The 20,098-nt window shown below is 42.4% G+C and overlaps 1 protein-coding gene across 2 annotated transcripts in view; it reads left to right on the top strand.

The window, feature by feature from the left end:
* Positions 1-19,240, top strand: part of SKOR2 (SKI family transcriptional corepressor 2) — a 26,581-nt gene extending 7,341 nt beyond the window's left edge. Inside the window, exons 4-8 of one of the 2 annotated variants that reach the window (XM_030258652.4) lie at positions 3,398-3,463; positions 3,851-3,949; positions 8,457-8,524; positions 16,851-16,915; positions 18,493-19,240. In XM_030258652.4, the coding sequence (XP_030114512.4) occupies positions 3,398-3,463; positions 3,851-3,949; positions 8,457-8,524; positions 16,851-16,913 (296 nt within the window). In that variant the 3' untranslated portion in view covers positions 16,914-16,915; positions 18,493-19,240. Of the gene's footprint in view, positions 1-3,397; positions 3,464-3,850; positions 3,950-8,456; positions 8,525-16,850; positions 16,933-18,492 lie in introns of those variants that run through there. The other variant, XM_072922424.1, reaches the window with a different exon arrangement.
* Positions 19,241-20,098: the final 858 nt, after the last annotated feature.

Genomic DNA, 20,098 nt, shown 5'->3' on the forward strand with positions numbered 1-20,098 from the left:
TTATATATATTTCCAGACCATCCATGCTCTGTGCTGGACAAATCAGCACATTAAGGTAGCTGAGTTCTCTGGGACTGAGTGGAATTTTTTTTTAGCTGCTTTTCAGAAACTGGTCTGAGAGCTTCCTGGGGAAGGATCGCAGGAGGTGGCAGAGCATGAAGGGCTAACCTGGCTATGTCTGGCTTGGCTTTTTTTTTTTTTTTTACCATGAGGGCAAAGTGCATTTCTTTAGAGGAGGATAGGTGTAGAAATGTTAAAAATATAGATGTTAAAAATTCAAATCTTAAACTGCTCCAGTGGATGCAGAGCTGATAAAATGGCGGTGCCGCAGGAGCTGAGGTTGTGCCAGTGTCCAACCCTGGAACCTCTGTTTTTCACAGTGCCAATTTTTGAGCAATTTTGAGCATGAGTGTTCACACTCCAGGTTAAGAAAGCTATTTGTGCCTTTATTCCAGAAAAACATTGTCTGTGCACCTGAGCTTGTGGGGAAGAACAGAGGCACCCAATGCTTTCGCTGAAGCAATTTAAGTGGCCTGCAAATATTTCACCCTCTTTCCCCCTACCCAAGAGATGAGGGAGGCACAGTTTGATTTTCCTGAACAAACTGAAATAGTCTTTCCTAAAGGAAATCTCCGTGTCCATACAGAGGGGTGGCACAGCTTTCGGTCCTGCTGCTGTAAATGCTGCAAGTTTGTGTGCAGACAAGGCCCAGGAGAGTTATGGTGGAGCTATTAGGAGGGAAAGTGATTTTTTCTTAGACTGATTAAAATTCTTTGGGCTTTCTGTTTGTTTGTTTTTAAACACCTATTTAGCTTTTAATTAACATTTAAGAGAAGGGAAGCTGGTTAAATATTCAATACCTCCTCCCTTTCAATTAAGGTAGAACAGTACACAATGCATGATGAGGCCTCTGGGAAGTAGAGAAAAATGGAGAAGAGCAGGGCCCTGATTATTATTTTCAGAGGGACAGGAAAGGTGAAACACATCTGATTATTACTGCCATTAACAATAATATTTTTTTTAAACATCAGAAAACATTTTAGAAATGCAATTCTTTAAAATAATTACATGTGTCCTGTCTTTGGCCTTTAAATACCTCCATTTTTCCACTCCCATTCTTTACTTATTTCAGGTGCAAGCATGGTGGATTTTCTAATAGGCCTTTTTCAGTAGCTTAGTAGGGAGGCTGCAGATGCTGGGGAAGTTATTCTTCATGCTACATGACCTTATCTTCATTTTGATGCAGTTCTTTCTGTCCCAGCGAGTCAGCAGCCTCACATTGCACAGCCCTGGGAGCTCAACTGAGCAAGGGAGAAAGAGCTGTATTGTCACCATACTTTAGTCTCTTCCCCTTTCCCTTCCTTCTCCTTGAAAAATCCAGTTACCTTCTGTCTGTGAGTCTGTTATCCCTCAAAACCGCACATAAAGCACACAGAAAAGGGTGCCTCGATGGAAGAAATGGGTTGGGAATATTCTAATATTTGTAATTCAATAAATTCGCCCTTCCTAAACTTAAATTCCTCCCTTTTGATTTAGTGCACCCTAATTTATCTGACAAAATATTTTGGTTTTGATGACCATCCAGTTTAAAAAAGGATAATGCTGGCTAAAAAATCCCCCAACAAATCCATTTTATGTTGTGGAAACCCCTCAAACCACTGCCCAAAAGGTGATATATTTTTAAGCCTGCTATGTGTTCTGCTGTGGTGAGACAGCTTACCTGTGGAAAATACTTCGTTTTCACCAAATATCCCACAAAAATGATTTTTTTTTTTTTTTGTTTAAATCACCATGTTACATAAATGAGTTTTTGAAATGGAATTGCTGGCACTAGATACCAGTTGTGTAAATGTATGTGTCTGAATGAGTGGTTGCTTTTTGGCTTTTTTTTAAGGAATTAAGAGAGTGGAGATGCTAAAATGCAGAGCTATTGGATAGGTTTCATATGCTATAACTTCAAGGTTTACTGGATATAGGATTGCATCGATTTTTAAAAACAGGAAAAAATGCTTTGCAAAAAGATTTCTGACTGCATCTGTTGCAAGACTTTCCAATTCAACTTTAAAATTAGCCTATTGTGATGACACAATAATTTTTAAAGTAGCTGTTGTATGTTGTCCGATGACCTATTTCAGTGCTATGGATTTAATTTTTTAAAAAAGCAAAACCAAATGAAACACCAAAACCCAAGGTGTTTTCTCCATAAACCTCTCTTCTAACTACATAAACACATTAATATATTTATATACATGTCTCTTGTGATTACTTATCAGTAGACTTAATGATGTGTATTTACTGGCTGGACTAAAACAAGAATTAATCCAATTAGTTCAATAATTGGTTATTTACCAAATATTTTCTTAATTATTGAGGGTCCATTCATACTTCAGCTGTAAATAACAGAAATTCTCCCATCAATTTCAGCTAAAGTGGTATTGTATTGTTTTTTTAAAAAAGTTTTTCATAGCTTTTATAGAAGCAATTCATAGAAGTTAAAAGGAAAAATTTTGGAAGGAAGCTTTTATAGAAGCAATTCATAGAAGTCACAGGGAAAATTTTGCAGTTGCAGAGGATAGTGAAAGTAACACCTTTCGTCAGAAGGTTCAGTTTCCAAGTCAGGCTGTCATTCAGCTGAACATCACAACTTGTGATTTTTTTTTTTTATTTAATTCCATTTGTAGACAAAAAATTAGGCTGGAGGAAGTAACATGCATGTGTCTGGAAATAGCCAACTTCTGTTACATGGAAAATTCTGTACTATAATATAATTAAAAGTTGATGTGAGCAACCAAAGACAGGAGTCCCTCAATTGGCTGACCCCAGAGATGTATCCTTTATATGCAAATACCACTAATGTCAATTTTATCTCAGCTGGATATAAATTATATTCAGTTGCAACACACTCATGCCATGGAGCTCTGGAAGATGATAAAGCTGAAGAGCTGATGAAGGCAAAAAGGCATTTTTCCTGTGGATTTTGGAACAGGGTCCTGCCCAGATGGAGAGCACGGGCTTCCCGCTGAGAGGAGAAGAGATGAGACTGTAGAGAAAGATCTTCCCTTTTCTCTGCCTCTGATAAGAATCTTCAAGAGAGGAGTTAGAGGGAAAGGAGGAATCAGCTCAGCAAGAAGAATATCAAGGAGATATCAGATGTTGTCTGCAAAAGGCCATGCTGTAGGCAGATAGTTTATTGAAGTAGAGAAAATATGAATTCACATATATTTGTGTTATGCACCCAGAAATCTGCAGATAAATCTCGATCTTACTATTTCTTTATATTTTTACCCCTTTTATTTCCTCTCCAGATTCTCTGAAGCCGATGAGTAGTAAGGACAGCACTGACAAAAAGCACTATCAGTAAATCAATAACTTCTTTTTCTTTTTCTTTTTTTTTAAGGAGAACACACACAAGAAACTAATTCACCTCATTCTCTGAAGAAGGATGTGGAAAATATGGGGAAAGGTAAAATAAATAAGGCCTCTTACATTATAAAACTGCTCTTTGTTTTAATAGAATATGAGGATAATAGGGGGCACTTTTGTTCTGTGCCATATTTTAAGCTTGTCAAGTAACATATGAATAATATATGGACCTTTGGGTAGATATAATTGAGATTAATGCATATATATCAATCAATACATGACACTGTAATATAATACTTTAAAATAATATATTACATTGATTTATATTCATGGCTTTCTGCACAAAATCTATGGTAGGTCTATGCAACTCTTTTTTTTTTTTTAATAAGCACTAAAATATTTTGTCTTAGAGTAATGAATTGCTCTGCAACTGTTCTTTCAAGAACTATTTATTCAGATTATCAAAACCACTTTTTCTCTTTGTTAGAGGAACTCCAGAAGGTTCTGTTTGAGCAGATCGACCTACGGAGGAGGCTGGAACAGGAATTCCAGGTGTTGAAAGGAAACGCGTCTTTCCCAGTCTTCAGTAAGACACAAAATCTGTGGTTTTGGTGTTGTGTGTGTACGTGGTTGGTTGCTGCCAGGCTGATAAAATGAGACAGGTTCTCAGTTGTGCTGCCATGATCTTGGGCTTAGTTCTGCTGACTCCAGGCTGGGCAGGGCTTGGAGCAAGTTGGGATGGTGGGAGGTGTCCCCAGGGTCGGAATGAGGTGATTTTGAGGTCCCTTTCAACCCCTGCAGCTGCCAAAGCAGGGCCTTTTGTGGGGAAAATACAAAGCTGGATGTTTTTTAGGTATGCATTCTACTAGTTTTGATAGCACTGATTACAGTGAGTAGACAGGAACTCATCTGGATCCTCACGGGGTACAGTGAGGTTGGTGTCTCAGCCAACACCTCAGGGGCTACTGAAGACAAGATGCTTAATCCTCGTTTTCAGGAGGTTCCTAATACTCATTTTCAGGAGGTTCCAGCTGATGCTGGAGAACTGATCTGGCCTTTTTAAGGAGTAGAAATTCCTGCTTGGATTTTTCCTGTCGGGAGAGGCCATTTGAGATGGCATCTCCACCACGGCCGCTGAGAGGGGGTACTGCTGCCCAGGGCGATGGAATGTGCAGGGCACGTCTCAAATAAAACAAAATGGGCACTGAGCAGGGTTTTTGTGAAGCTGCCAGAAGGTTGGGCTGATTTTACAGGGAAGTAGAAAAAGACCCCTTGGCTGGGATCTGTTGAATGACGCTGCAGCAACGGCGGTAAGATTTTTCCAGGAGAAATTCCACTTAGATCAGGCTGATCCCACCAGAAAAAGAGGGAACACAGATAGCATTTTCCTGTTGTTCAAAGAAAATTTGCTTGTTCCCTTCCTGTAGCATCAGATAGGTAAGTTCAGGGAAGCAAGGAAGTGCGAGGACTCTGGGAATTACTCCATCTTTAGCTCAAATATTGAAATACGTAGGCAGCTCCATCAATAAAGAAGAGTCACTTGACATAATACAGATATTAATGAAAGGAGCATAAACTCATCCTTCAGAATAAATCCAGTCATTACTTGGGTTTGGGAGTGAGGTAATTTTCAAATAATTCGTGGGGATCAAAATGCTGCTGTGTGGTATTGGCGAAATGGCATCTTGGACTTTTGCCATTCAAGTCTCTTATTTATCCTTTTGTTCTTCTACAGTAAAATTAATGCTCTGTCTTTGCCATGTAAATAAGCACTGCAATTAAACCACATGAAATACAATTCAAATAAAAGAAAAGAACAAGTACAGCCGACCAAGGAAGTGGTGACTGCTGTATGCTGTCTTGAAAAATATGTGGTTTCAATGTACCACAAAGTAGTGGTCAATTTTCTTCAGGATTAAAATAGAAAACAGATAATGCGCTATAAACCATACCTACAAGTGACCGTAAAGCCTATTTACAGATTTAGATTTACCAAAAAATCCCACCCCTCCTCCGCATGTAATAAAACAAGAAAAAAAGAGCCTTTGTAAAGCAAATTAGTGTAAATCTGTGTTGAGGGTGTTTTGTCCTCTATTGCATTGTATGTTCTAGCACAAGAGAGGGGGCCTGTTCCAGACTTTTGCTGTTGGGCTGTTGCTTTAGGTCGGGTAATAGAATGGTATTGGTGTCTTGGGCAGGGAGGAGCCAGGGAGAGAAGTTTTTGGAGATCCAACTAAAGGAAAGTTGAGGTAAAATGTAAATTGTACTGAAAGTTCACCCCTGTTTCAGCTGGAAGGCAACATACAAGATGTGGAAGGCATCACCATTTCTCTCTGGAAAATGCTTCTGTCAGGTTGCCTGCAGTGAGCTCTAGAGTCACCTCTTTCGGGTCCTCCACTTGAAACTGAGCACATTTGGGGTGTTATACCTTCACAGCATCAAGCCACTACTCACAACAGGGCTGTGCAGTAAATGGTGTTTGGTTTCAGAGTTCTCCTCTCATTTAAATCACTGTGAAATGAGAACTGAGCTTATGTGCAAGCTCTCTTAGCAGTGGCTTCTTGAACCTACTTGAAACACAGACTGAGATAATTTATAAAACAGCAAGACCTTGTATTTTTCACCTTGCTGTTGTGCTTGAAAGCTGCAGGTGAAAGAAATTTCAGCAAAGAAATTTTCCTTTGCCTTTAAGATCTGTCAATGCAGAGATCACTCAAATAAAATTAAAAAAAACAAACTGAAAATCCAGATCACATGTAGAAAGTCAAAGTATTTGCTGTCCTGATAAAAATGCAAGCATCTCTGCATGGTGACAGTGTGTTCTCCTGGAGCCCTGCTCTGGTTTGTGCCCTCCGTGTCGGCTGCTCCGCGTTCTGTCCGTCTGCATTTTAAACAATGTGGCAATAAAATGGCGGAGACGCAGTCTGGGTACTTAAAGTATTTAATTTTGTGTTAAGAAAGCTATTTAAATATTCATATCTTTTCTCCTGGGTACTGCTTATGGCTTTGTCTGTGAGCATTTGGACTCGGGTAAATGCTGCCGGGGAAAAAAATCGCTGTCCCTACCATTAACACCCCATTTCCACTGTGAGCTTGGACATTTGCTGTGCAGGGCTGAGCAAGATCCCTGAGCTGTTGGTTTGGAGAGGTGATGTGCCCATGAAGAGGCAGCTGGCAGGAAAGTGTTGAAGGAAAAAAGGAAATTTCTCCTTAAAACCTACCCAGAGTGAAGCTGGATGACCTCAGTTGCAACTATCAGCCTTTGGTGACCAGGACAGGAGGCAGTCACCTTTTTATACTGCATGGTTTTTTGGGGGTGCTAGGAAAAGAGGAATTGTAAATCTGCTGTATTTTTGTTGGCTTATTTTTCTGATCATGTTGGAGCACCGGGAATAGGCTTAACAGTTCTCTGGGAATTTACTGGAAATCTGGAGAACTTCATTGAGATAATGTCACCAGATCATTCTCAATGTGGTTATGCTGGACTCCTGAGGGCTTCAGCTTGCCAAAATTTGTCACTCTTTCCCTGTTTCATTGCTCTTTCTGTGCCTCCTTTTTTTTTTAAACAACAACTTCACCATTCAGAGAGGAAAAAGTTCTTTTTTAAGAGCGGGACAGAGCTCTGCCCCCTCGTTTTTTCTTCCAGGACAGGCTTGTTACTTGAATCAAAATTATAGTGGTTGGGATGGGTTTTCTTTCCTCTTCAGTTTGCACCCTGACCTTCATCAGGCAGCTCTTGGAGATCTTTGGTTCTTGTCAATAGTTTTGTTCATATTCTTCTTTTTCCCACCCACCAACAGGAATGTTAAGGAACACAGAGCATCAGTTAATCTTCTAACAAATGAAGTTTTGTCTGAAATGGTTATTTAGGAGGAAAATCAGAGAAGGAGGATCCACTGGAGCAGGAAGGCCGGCCTGTGCTGTAACCCAGGATCTCTCTTTGAAAGACTTTCTCTCTTCCAAATCCCACGTTGTGGGAATCCAGGGCTTCCCTCTGGCTGCCCTGGCAGGTCTGGGACCCCGGCAGGGGGTCAGGAACCCCCTTGGACAGAGCCCCCAGAGACACTGGCTGTGATCTCTGTCCATGGAAAAGAGTTTTCAGTCTTACGGGATGAATTACAAGCTTTGAGTGTTTGATAAGAGTAATAATTAAGTGTGGCACGGGTGCAAAAGTAAAATTTTAGGTTTCTAGATTAGGGGTTCAGAGGGGACAAGATGGAGGAATTGGGTGTGCCTTGTCCTTTTCCTCCTTCTTCATGCCCTCCATGTTTCACTGTGGTGTTGGCATTTTTCTGTTGGTTCAGGCTGGGGACACACTGTCCAACGTAGGTGACAGATATTGGCACGTTATTGTAAATATAGTACACGTAGTTTCTGGTATTTAATGTTTGTACCATCCCACTGAGGGCAGAGCCCCACACGCTGCCCTGCAGGACAGAGCTGCGGCAGGGCAGCAGAACATGTTAGAGATAAACAGAATAAACAACCCTGAAACCAGCACAGACGAATTATGGCTTCTGCTTTGGCAGCGGGGCTGACAGACAGAGACTTTCTACAATCTCGGAATCAACAATACCCACAGATTCCGACACCACGTCACTCTTTATGGAGCTTCAGTTTTGTTCAAAGCCGTCAGCACAATGCTACAAACCACAAATCAAGCCCTGCATCCTTGAACGCTTTCTCCTCTCACATGCTGGACATCGCTGTTGATGTCAACAGATTTATGCCAAAGCAAAGAAAGCACTTTCTGCTCTTCTCTTTAGGGCCTGCAAAACTTTGACTAATGACTGCAGAGCCTTGCCCGAGCAGGAAAATAGCTGGGAAAAAAGCTAGCAACACAAACTTAGCATCTGACATTTTCTGATGGGTGAGGTAGCGAAATCTAATTTTTGCACATTTTTTCTGCTCTCAGTGGTGTCTCCTATTAGACACATATTTGTTAGCTGCATGCTTTAATTGAGCGAAGGACTTTTGTAGTGCTTTGTGATTCCTCAGTAGTGACTGGGTTTGGTTTAGCTTGATTGGTGTCAATTCTGCTGTCTGGTCTCTGTTTTAATTATTGCACCTACATTTTTTCCCCTCTCATGCAGACAATTTTCAAGATCAGATGAAGCGGGAGCTGGCGTACAGAGAAGAAATGGTGCAGCAGCTACAAATCGTAAGTTTAATTTCTCTGGTAAAAGTGTCTTGAGCTGCTGCTTTGTGTTTCTTAAGTGCAAACCTCAGTTTTTTCCTTTGTGAGCTATGCAGATGCACCAAGCTCCTATTGCCTTATTACCAAGCTCCTATTGCCTTATATTTAGCAAGAGGTAAACACACAGTTCTCAGCTGGTTTGGAGCCCAATTACCTGGAGATTTACTTTCATACAGTAACCAGATGGGTCTTCATGTTTCAACTAAACAAAATGTGTTGACTCAACACGGAGAGGTGCTTCTGCAGAGAGGAGCAGGGAGGAGTGAATCAGTAAACTTTGAGCAGTTAAATGTTTCTGCCTAGGGAATCTGCTCAATCCCTGCTTCTCACCAGAAAATAAACCTTAGGATGTGTATTTTTCTCATTTCAGACACTAGAAGAAGTGCTTAACTCAGCAGTAAAGGATCAAGTTGCCAAAACACAGTTCAGTGCAGGCACACATTACTGTTGGGTCTCTTGCTTGTTTTTTTAAAACCAAGAGGGATTTTGCTTGTGTGCTAGTGCAGCTCTAGATCATCACATCCAACTGTGTTGTTTTGAAAAGCTGACTTTCTTAAATCTGCTGCAAGCAAAGGGGCTGGAGCATGAGAAGCTGTTCCACACTCAGATAAGTGAATGCTTAGTGTGGTTTCAAGAGCAGGGCATGGCAAGGCTGTCAACTTATGCTTTGCTGATGCTTCCTCTGTGCTCATTCTGACATTGTTCAACAGGGTTTTGTTTTGGAGGCAAGCTTGGCAAACCTCCCCATTTCTCTGAATCAGCCCTGTGCTCCCCCATTGAAATTTTCCTTCTGCTTGTCACGGTGCAGAGAAGGCATTGCCCAGCCTCCTGATACTGTCATTTTCTAAATGATGGGTTAGGACATAAAAGTAAATTTGAAGGCCAGGATTGTCAAACTTGTGCTCCGATGTTCAGAGGCATTTAGGACTGGCCTTATTTTTAGAGCTGCCAAGCATCCACGCGCCCCGTTCCTGCTGACTGCAGAGATTTCAATGAGAGATGGAGGGTGTTTGAAAGAGGTTGTGGAGGAAACTCAGGTTCAGAATGTCTCTGGGTGTTTTTTGCAGCTGGTCTCCACTCTTTTCCTTTAATGTGCTCAGCTGTTACTGTGTCCCCCTTTGTGTCCCGATGACAGGCAGGAAGTTTGACTTGACAAGTGAATTTTGTTGTCACAGAAAATTCTAATTAGGATGCCATCCTGAAAAGCACTTTTCTCTGCTGCTTTGGACTTGAGGCAGGTCACCATTTGAATTTCCTTCTGCAAAGAATTTCTAAGCACAAAGTTTATGGGCCCACCCCAGTCCTTATCTCTTGTATCAGCTGAACTTGGAGCTAACTAACTCTGCCTCCCAGGGAGAGAATGGATCACCTCTGCCACTCACCTTGTGGCCTTGTGGTGAAGTTGTTTCTGGAATTGGATATCCCAGACCTCCAGCAAGCCAGCTGTGGTGGTTTTCCTGATTTTCTTGGGCAGGAAAATAAATATTATCAAGTAATTTACACCCTTTTCACTTGCTGATTTGTGCTATGGACAGACTAAGAGTCATTTAATCATTAAACAGAGCTGTCTGAATGTATTTACAGAGAATAATTGCAATATTTAATGTGCTGCAGCAACAACTCAGGACCTCTTTGCTCCCTACATATGCCTTAGTTTAATTATTACTAATGGAAATGTTGTTGATTCACCAACAAGTGTTCATGCTCATATTTGTGGGGCAGGCTGTGATTAGTGAGACTGATAAAAAGATGTATGTATGAAAAACTGAGAGACTGCTGCAAATAATGAGTGTGTTTGCCAAAATGGGTGCAGAAATCTTCAGAGATATCTCGGCTGATAACTGAAATGGAGTCAGCACTTTTGAGGTGATAATCCCTGCAGTGGCTTTAATTAATTTGTGGGCATATATCTTGTATGTTTATATCTAGAATTAAGATTAATGAACTGAATGTGGTAATGATAGAACTACTTTGGCCTTCCAGGGTTATTGCATGGATGAATTGGTGCAGAATACACAAAAATGTGTCTGCTTCTGATTTTTTTTAATTGGTGTTGTTGTTTTGTTTTTAACTGGCGTTTTTAGGTGATTTTTTTTTACATGAGCTGCTGCACTACTACTTTAACAGGGCTTTAACCTAATTTTCTTGTTAACATAGAAGTACAAAGAGAAAAGCAGAAGCATTTCATTCATACTGAAATCATAGTTTTACATAGACCTTCATAGGTGTATGCTTTGTAGTACTAAGCTCAAAATTTATTGAGACAACTAGCCACACAACTTGACTTAATTGTTTTTAAAAATTATTTTACAAAAAATACCCCTGCTTGGAGTTAGGTTGTTTTTGCGGGGTTGTTTTTTTGGTTTTTTTTTTTGGCTCTTCTCACTGCTGAAGATATGCAACTTAAATTAGTCCTTCCTGAATATCCACAGACAGATTTAAGAGCCGTGTGGATGTGGCACCTGGGGACACGGATTAGCGTGGGCTGGGCAGTGTGGGAAATGGTTAGATTTGAGTTTCTTGGGTGGCTTTTCCAACCTAAACGACTCTCTCATTCCCTGATCCCCTGTAACTGTGGGTACCAGAAGTAGGTTTTTCCAGAACGATCGTTTCACTCACCCTGAATTTTAAAGTCTGAGCAATCAGACTTTAAAATAAATTGACCCAGCGTGTTTATCTGTAATAGAAGCTGAATGTAATCAAGAAAAAAAAAATCAAGCAATTATCATTGCATTTGAAAACTTCCCAGCGCCAACACCCACTGCAGCCTGACGCGCAGCTCGTGCCCTGTGCGCGGGAACACTGACCGTGACGCTTTTTGTCACGTTTTTTTTGGGGAGATTCTTCCCCGTTTTGGGAGCGCTCCGTGGCAGCGCGGCCCGCGGGTGCCCTCTGCCGCCCGCCGGCCGCCACTGCAGCGGCCGCGGCGCGCTAAACCCGCGCTCCAAACCCGGCTTAAATTAAGCGAGGCTTAAATTAAACGAGGCTTAAATTAAGCGAGGCTCAATCGAAAGACAATAATATCCCACGGCTTTCTGAAAGCCGGGAGTAAGGCTCAGGTCGCTGGGAAAAACGATGTGGGTCCTGTTCTCTTACACCTTCGCTGCTGGATGTTGGGTTCTTGGCAGGCAGCCTGGCTCAGTGGGTTGCTGGAGCAGCAGGTTGATGTGTGGTCCTTAGTTTTGATGAAAATCACACAATGAGTAAGGCTGCAAGTGGCCGCTGGAGGTCACCTAGTCCCAGCTCGAGTGGAATCCCTCAGGGATCATTGTTCAGAACGGTTCTCCTGGCAAGATTTTGAGCACCTCCAGTGAGGAAGGATCCACAGCTTCTCCATGCAGATTGTTCTAGTAAGGAATTTCTTCCTGATGTACAGGTGGAACTTCCAGTGTTTCAGTTTTCAGAGTTTTCAGAGTGTCTGAAAAAGCTGCCTGAAGTTTTGCAAGGAAATTTTGCAACCTGTTTGTGCCAGGAAACAATCAATCATCATATTTAACAACAAAATGGATCTTAGACCCCTGGATGCATTTATCTGTTCCTCCTCTTGCAAAGTGCTGTCTTCCCAATTGGCTGAGTGCAGGGCACGTATGTGGAGATCATATATAAAATATGGATTTTGCATGCAGATCCGGTTGTGCCAGGGAAGGTTTGAAGTGGATGTTAGGAAAAATTTCTTCACTGTCAAGTACTGAGGTCAGGTGTTCAGAGCAGAGGTGGAGTCCCATCCCTGGAGGGGTTTAAAGGCCGTGTGGAAGTGGCACTTGGGGACATGGGTCAGTGGTGAGCTGGGCATTGGTGGCATGGCTTAGTGCTGGGGGAATGGCTGGACTCAATTATCTTAGAGATCTTTTTTAACCTGAAAGGTTCAAATTCTGAGATTCTGAGAATCATCTGGCTTTTGTTAATGAGCTGTACAGAAGGGGTCAGTGAGGAGAAATCCCAGCAGGATGGGGGAAATTCAGACATGACACACATGGTACAGCCTTAGAAGAGCTCACCTGCCTTTAGAGTTTTTAGTTTCTGTCTAGTGAGACCAGAACTCATCTCCTGGGACAGCCCAGCACTGTAACCAAGTATCAAGTCACCTCCTACCTGAAACCCTGCATCTGTCTGATACTGGCTTCTGAGCAACTGTGTTAGTGGAATAGACTTTAAAACCATGAACTTTCTTCCTAGCTGCCTGGTGAGAGAAAAAGACCAGAAGCAGCATTGCCAGCATGATTATTTTCATCCTTTAATGTTTTCATGAACCTCAAACATGGCCACGGGGAAGTAGAACACCAAGCAGGAAATTTAAACCTCCTGCAAACTGAGGAGCTTTTCTTAATTTTCTCTCAGAGGTGCCTTACAAGCAGCTTGTGGGTTCTCAGGAGGTGTTGACCTCAGTGGTGACCTGTCCATCAGGACAAGCTCAGGTGATGTTCATCACCCATGGTGGTTTAGATCACTGGGTGATGATCAATCACACTAATTTTACATTGGGGTAAAAATGACAGGTTTCTGAGGTGTGTTAGAAATGTGAAACACTCAGGCAGGCCTTTGTCTTTCTGAGTTACATGAAAAATGATGGTTTGGTTTTGTTTGGGATATTTTAATTAGGTTTTGCTCCCATGAACTGACTTCCTCCTTACCAACCTCACTTTGGGCTGATAATAATGTTCAGAGCTCAGAACTGGATCCATCTGGAACTCTTCTGTGTTTCATGGCTTTCTGCTCTCAGTGCTCCTTTAAATCAACTCTGTTCTTCAGAGTCAGGCAATAAAATAAATCAGGAGCTATCTCTCTGCAAAACTGATTTACATCTCTGCATCATCTTTCCTTTCACCCTGATCCTTAAAGACTGACAAGGAATGTTTAAAAGAAGCAGGGAAAAAAAATCTACCATGTGGTTAATGTTGGTAAATCTTCACAGGCATGAAAGCCTGTTCCTCTGGGTCACACTATAATTCAGAAGAGCAGCAGTAGTTCTAATTCTTAGTTTACATTGTTTATGGAAAGCTGGTGCTTTTGTCCAATTAATGTGTTCATTATCCAAACAAGAAGCACCCACATTTCCGTGTGGGGAGATCTCGGTTCTCAAAAGCAGGAAATGGGAAATGGCAGTGCTTCATTTGTGACTTCTGTGCTTGGCCTGAAGTGGTGCAGCTCAGGTGATTGTCCTTGACAAGATGCAAACAGTTGTTCAGCAGAATGGCTCTCGTATTTCTTGAGTGGCATCTTGTGCTGAAGTGCCTGCTCACAGCACACACATGACAGGTAAAAGAACATTGCTGGAATGCTGTGTTCTGTCCTCAAAAGGCTCATCCCTGAATGTCTACAGGAAAGTGAGATGTTTTCACCAGAATTTAATTTCTTGCTGTTGGTTTGGTTTTTTTTTCCAAGACAGGTGAGCAAAACTTGTATCTTGACAACACATGTGGATGTGCCTTGGTACAGGATGGAGCTGTGCCTCTTTCTACAGTAAATTCAAATGTTAAACAAAAGGATGCCTTGTAGAAATTTAAGAAGAAAGCTTTTTTTCATTTAGAATCTGCAGAAATTCAGATTGAAAATGGGTGTGGATATACAGGGAGCCACAAGCCAGCCTCAGCTACTGCATGAGTGCAAAGTATTTTTTCTAAGCAACAGAAGGCAGGGTGATGTAAAATTGTGTATCTCACCAGAGATGGGGTGCAGAGGTGAAGCCCCTGAAAGAGGCCGAAGCTGAAGCTACTTTGATATGTGAGTGTGCATAACAGGGATCAGACAGGACTTCAGAAATGACTCCCCATTCCTCCATGCCCTGTGCTGTGGTTCGAGTCATGGAGCAGGCTCCAGGCTCGCTGACTGGGTTCCCTCCAGGTGGAACAAATGGGGATGTGTTCCAGGAATGCACATGAGACTGTGCTCCAGTTCCTACTGAGTACCAGGACTAGACTGGAGTCAACCTGTAGGACAAAAGAATCAGTGTCTATATTACATATTTATTGGAGAGTCTCTTCAGATCTGCTCTCACTGTATTTCCTACTAATGTGGACCTGGTCATGAAAACTTTTTTTTTTTTTTTGGGTGGGTTTTTTTTGTTGTTGTTGTTTTTTTTGGGTTTTTTGTTTTTGTTTTTGGGGTTTTTTTTTTTGTTGCTTAAAACCCAAGTGCCTTCATTTTTGTTATTTCTGTGCACCCTTTGAAAAGGACCACCCCTTGCATCTCAGTGCCCTTTTGGGTACTGTCCTGCCCTCATCACAGCAGCCCCCATGGATGCACAGAGAGGGATTGTGGTGCCAGGAGAGCCCTAAATCCTCTTCCACCACAGCATCGGAGTTACCAAATGCTCTGACAATGACAGAAATAGAAGATGACATTGTAGGTGATTTAACTAATGGAGAAAGTAGTCATTTCCCTGTTGAACACCCACCTCTCCCACTGCCATCAATTACCAGGAGATCAGCTAAAACAACGCACGTTAGAAAGACACCGGTGTGCCAAATATAGCGGAGAAGTGGATTAAGAACAGTTAATTTCTGACAGAACGTACCCCGTTGTATTATCTAGGTCAGTACAGCTTGGGAGGTGTCCTATATAATTTGTGGCCATGCAAACCCAAGTTGGCCTTGGTGAGTGGGAGAGAGGCAGGAATCAGCTGGTCCCAGCAGGTCCCAGCTGGAACGTGCTGATTTTTTTTTGTGCAGTTTGTTTGTGGCTACTTTTTGCATCCAAACCATGGCCAGGGTGACCAGGGAAGCAGCTTCTCTGCTCCCCCATCTCTGCTGCAGCTTGGGAAGGAGTTCTGCAGCCTTTGCAAGCACCGTGTCCTGAAGGCAGCTGTGCCTGGGGACAAGGTGGAGGGGACAGCTCTGTTTCTTGGGGGAGAATCTGGCCACAAGCTTCCTGATCCCTATTTTCTTCTGTCAAGGGAAGGGATTATAAGAGTAGTCAGGCAAAACACCTGGAATCTTGGTCTTTTCTGGTCATCAGTGGTTCATGCACTCACATTTCCCCTTTCCCAGGGCTGTGAAGGGGGGAAGCAGTGTGCCCCCGTGAAAGGCTTCTGCTTTCATTCAGCCACAGACACTGCTCCTTCCTGTGCTGCTGCTTTCAGCCAGATTGATTTCCTTTCCCAAGAAATAAAAGGGTTAGCTCCTGAGCTTCAAAAGACTTTCCCTCCTCTTTTTCTTTGTTAAGGTAGGCAGGGAAGGGTAAGTCTCTCAATGCCTTTGCAGTCACAAAGCTTTACCCCAGCCCAGAGGCGTGCTGGGCACAATTCACACAAACACCCTCATAATGGATGGGAATCATGTACCTAAAAGCAAAACAGGGATGTCTGGAGCATGTGGGGTCAGTGGATACGGACACAAATTCACTGTGTCTAGGTGTGTGGGGCAGGTTGCTTGAAGTTTCTGTGCTTGCCCACCCGTTGCTTCTGCTGTTTGTGCAGGTTAAGGCCTTGATCCTGACTTCAGCTGACATAATTGTCAGCTTGCAGTAGCACATTTGACATTATTTGGAGTGCCTGGCAGCAGAAGCAGGTCAGCTCAGTGTGCAGCAGCACCTAGGAGTGCAGGGACGCAGAATTTTTTGATCTCCCAGCCTGAATTCCTCCAGCGGTCCCTCCAAAAGTCATCATCAAAGAATTTGTAGCCCCTTGGATTCCCAGCTATGGGGAAATCTCAGAGCAATTTAGTTTTGTTGCATTCTAAAGGCCCAGCACTGAAGAAGAGCAGCCTTGTAATGCATTCCCAGTGGCCAATGAGCACATCATCCCACTTTGTTTCTAAATATAACTGTGTTCCCTAATATGCCCATGTTCTCTGTTTTTCTTTAATTATTTGTTCCACTTCAGTGGCTTCCCTTCAGATTGGTGCAAGTTGGAGATAACTATTATGAACTTCCTAATTACAGGGATATAAATACATGAAGTCTCACGCTCCCAACCTGCTGTATTGTGGCTGTGCAGGGATCAGTGTGCATTGCTTGATCTGTCACACACACTGCTGATTTTTCATGATCTCACAGGTGGCTTTATCCTTTGTCAGCCTCTGATATAAACAAAGCATCAGAATGCATATTTTTCACTGAATTTTAAGATTCTATCTGTTGTTTTAATTCCGGCCATTTTTTATTTTATTTCTGCTTCAACCTCCCTGAGGTTTCATTAATAGTTGAAGCTTTATATTTAAGGTGTTGCTTCCTACGATTCCTCCCTATTTTCGGGAAGAAAACCAAAACATTTCATTTACAGGGATTCCCAGATTGGGTGTTTTATTAGCCAAACCTTGGCTTGAGCAGTGTCTCTGTTTCTGTGTCATTCCAGATTCCCTATGCAGCAAGCTTGATCAGGAAAGAAAAGCTCGGTGCACACCTCAGCAAAAGCTAAAGGTGAGCTTGTGAAAAAAGAGACTTCATTCCACTTGGCCTGGCTGCCTGTGCTCCTCTGCAGCAGGAATTAAGAGGATCATTCTGTTGTTTGATGGGGCTGCTCCTGGTCCCAAAGCCCTCTCTGTGTAGGTGTTGTGCTACAGTCCAAAGATGGTGAATTACACATGGCACAAATTACAAGGCTTCACTGGGGTGGGATGTTGTGCTGGGAGCTGACCCATGGATCCTGCAGCGACAGGACAAAGGCTTCAAACTAGTAGCTTTAAATTAAACATTAAAGTAGCTTTAAATTAAATATTATGAAGTAATTATTTCCTGTGATGGGGTGAGGACTTGGCAGAGAGTGCCCAGAGCAGCTGTGGCTGCCCCATCCCTGGAAGTGTCCAAGGCCAGATTGGATGGGGCTTGGGCACCCTGAGATAGTGGAAGCTGTTCTGCCCATGGCAGGGGTAGGATGAGGGGATCTTTAAAGTTCTTTTCAACCCAAACCATTTCATAGCTCTAACTGCCTGAGCATGTGCTTTTCCTGACACTGAAAAGTCATCAAGGTCAAGGTACCTTCAGTAAAAGGAAGGAAGGAAACACCACGGCATTCAGAGTGCAAAAAAATTGTTCATGCTCCAGGTAGGAAGGAGCTTTTCTGCCCTTAATGGAACTCCTTCAGCTCCAGAAAAAGCAGTACATCAGCATATTTTGGGAGTCTCACAGAACCCCACTGAGTGTGGTTCTGTAGTTGAGTGTCCTACAGAAGGCAATTATCCTGCTGCTCACAGGCAGGGCTTCCTAAACCAAACACTGCATTTTTCAGGACTCCGTATTAGAAGGGTTCATTTGGTAGAAACACCACCTGTATCATCAGTGACCAGGGATATATCAGTTTTGGGTGCTGAAGTATTAACATTTAAATGACATTTGACGTTCCCCCACTCACACAGCCCCCTGAATTATCAGGCCAGCCCAGAGATCCAAGGCTTTGAGGGGAGGAATATCAGGAGATGGCAAAGATTTCCAAAAGAGGCTCTTACCCCGAGATAAGTCGGTGCAGGTCTCTTTATTCTGTGATGTCCTTGTGGAGAGTGGGGCAAAAGAGGAAGAACAGGAAATCTCAGGGGTCTATAAAGGTTTTGGACAGGGTGGGCTTCCCTGGCTCTCCACCAACCCACCAACGTTGGGGTAGGAAGGAGGATCCAGGGATATCTTGATCAGAGCCACAGGGTCCCAGGGAAGGGGGCACAGACTGCCCATGAGCTCACTGTAACAAACATTCTCTTGGTTATTTTTCCTGGTAAAAGAAGATCAGGGTTTGGACACAGAAGCCAAAAGCTGGTAGCCCTGCTACCAGAAAATCTGGCTTGTGGATTGACTAAAAAAATCCACAAGAAGTAGGGGGATTAGAAAAAGAAGAGCTGCTGGAGCAGGTGACCTACGTGTGTCCCTTTCTCAAGGGTTGTAAATTAATGTCATAATTCTGTCACTGTCTCAAACTTTGGCTTAATGTTGATAACACTTTCTCTCTCTTTCTCTTTTTGTCCCTCTTTTTTTTTTTTTTTTTTTTTTTTTTTTTTCCCCACTCCCAGAAGCACAGGAGCTTTTGCAGCTGTTACCTTATAAGTTATAACCCAGTCAGAAACCTGACTTGTATATAGACTGTGAAATGGAAGTGTTTGGGGATCTAAATAAAAAAAAAAAATCAGGTTCCTCTGAACCTAAGGACAAGTGACCTCATAGTATCATGGACAACCATGTCAAATAGAATGTAGCAGCCATTTATTAGTAAACACAAAACAACAACAACAAAAAAATGCCTGTCCTTGATATTTTTTTTCTTTTTCTTTTTCTTTTTTTTTTTTTTTTGGTGGTACCAAAGTTTAAGTCTTTGTGTTTTTAGAAGGACTATTGAGCTTGATAGAAGAAAAAATGCTTTTGAATCGTGCAGATAAGCTGTGAAAGGAACTGCTGGTCCTTTCAATGCCACAGACACTGACAACATCTGCCAGTTCACCTTTTGCTTTGGAATAGTGATTGTTTTATGGAAGGAAATGAACATCTCACCAGATGGGCCAGAACCACGTTTGGATGGACGGGTGGACAGATGGAAGGATGGATAGAGCAGCGTTAGCCATACACAGTGCTTTTTAAAAGCAGTCTGGAGATTCTCACACCCCTCTCCCTCGTCCCTTTCCCCCTCTGGTATTTTGCCTGCTGTATGAATTACGATTGTACTCCTCTGGAAATATTTTACAATTTAATATTGAGTGTAATTAAGAATATAATCACTGTTATCAAAAAAGGTATTTAACTCTGTTGTAGTTTCTTTATCATTCATGTGGATAAAAAGTCTATAATAAAAAAAAAAAAAAAGAAAAGTATGAGATAATAGTTGAGCTTCCCTGTAATTTAATGCCATGCTTAGCCCACTGAAGAAAATGGCTGGGAAATTTATCCCAAATAATTACTTTTCAGAAGTATTTTAATTCACTAATAATATGCTGAAGATTTCCATGGTGGAAATTTCTGCCTCTGGTTATTTTGAAAACGCTCAGAAGAATTTCAGGATGTGCCTTGTGGATCCACAGAAATAAATCAGTTGATTTTGAAGACTGCAGCCATATTCCCCAGGTCTTTCCCTGATGACCTGCAGCACCCTGATTCTCAGGGCTTTCCTGAGTGAATCCGTCTCCTTGCTGAAGGTCTTGGTCCCCAACTCAAAGGATCTCCCAAACCAGTACAGCACCACCAGCATCCAAAAGTGGTTTTAGCCATGCCCAGCAGAGTTCTTCGCTCAATATTCCCAGCAAATTCCCAGCAAACTCCTGTGAGATTAAATCATCTGGCTTTACAGTTCCTTGGTGCAGCTGGAAGAGCTGGGAGGAAGGGCACAGCCTGTTTTCATGCCCTCCCCTGCACAGTTTCCTCTGGTGTCAGGTGAGCTGACAAGACTCACTGAACCAACAAAATTAAGGCTTTTTTGGCATGGGAAAAAAAAAAAAAAAAAAAAAAAAAAAAAAAACGCAGCAAAACCACCAGAAAAGCTGGGCCAGGGCAGTTCAAATTTTCACCTGTACCAGTTGCCTTTTCCCAAGAATAGAGGAAATCAGATACTCTGTGTAAGCACACCAGCAATTAGAGATATGTTCCCAGAATATTGTTTTAACTACTAATGATTTACTGCTTACAGGTTTT

The sequence above is a fragment of the Taeniopygia guttata genome, chromosome Z (genome assembly GCF_048771995.1).
Source record: "Taeniopygia guttata chromosome Z, bTaeGut7.mat, whole genome shotgun sequence".
Lineage (NCBI taxonomy): Eukaryota > Metazoa > Chordata > Aves > Passeriformes > Estrildidae > Taeniopygia > Taeniopygia guttata.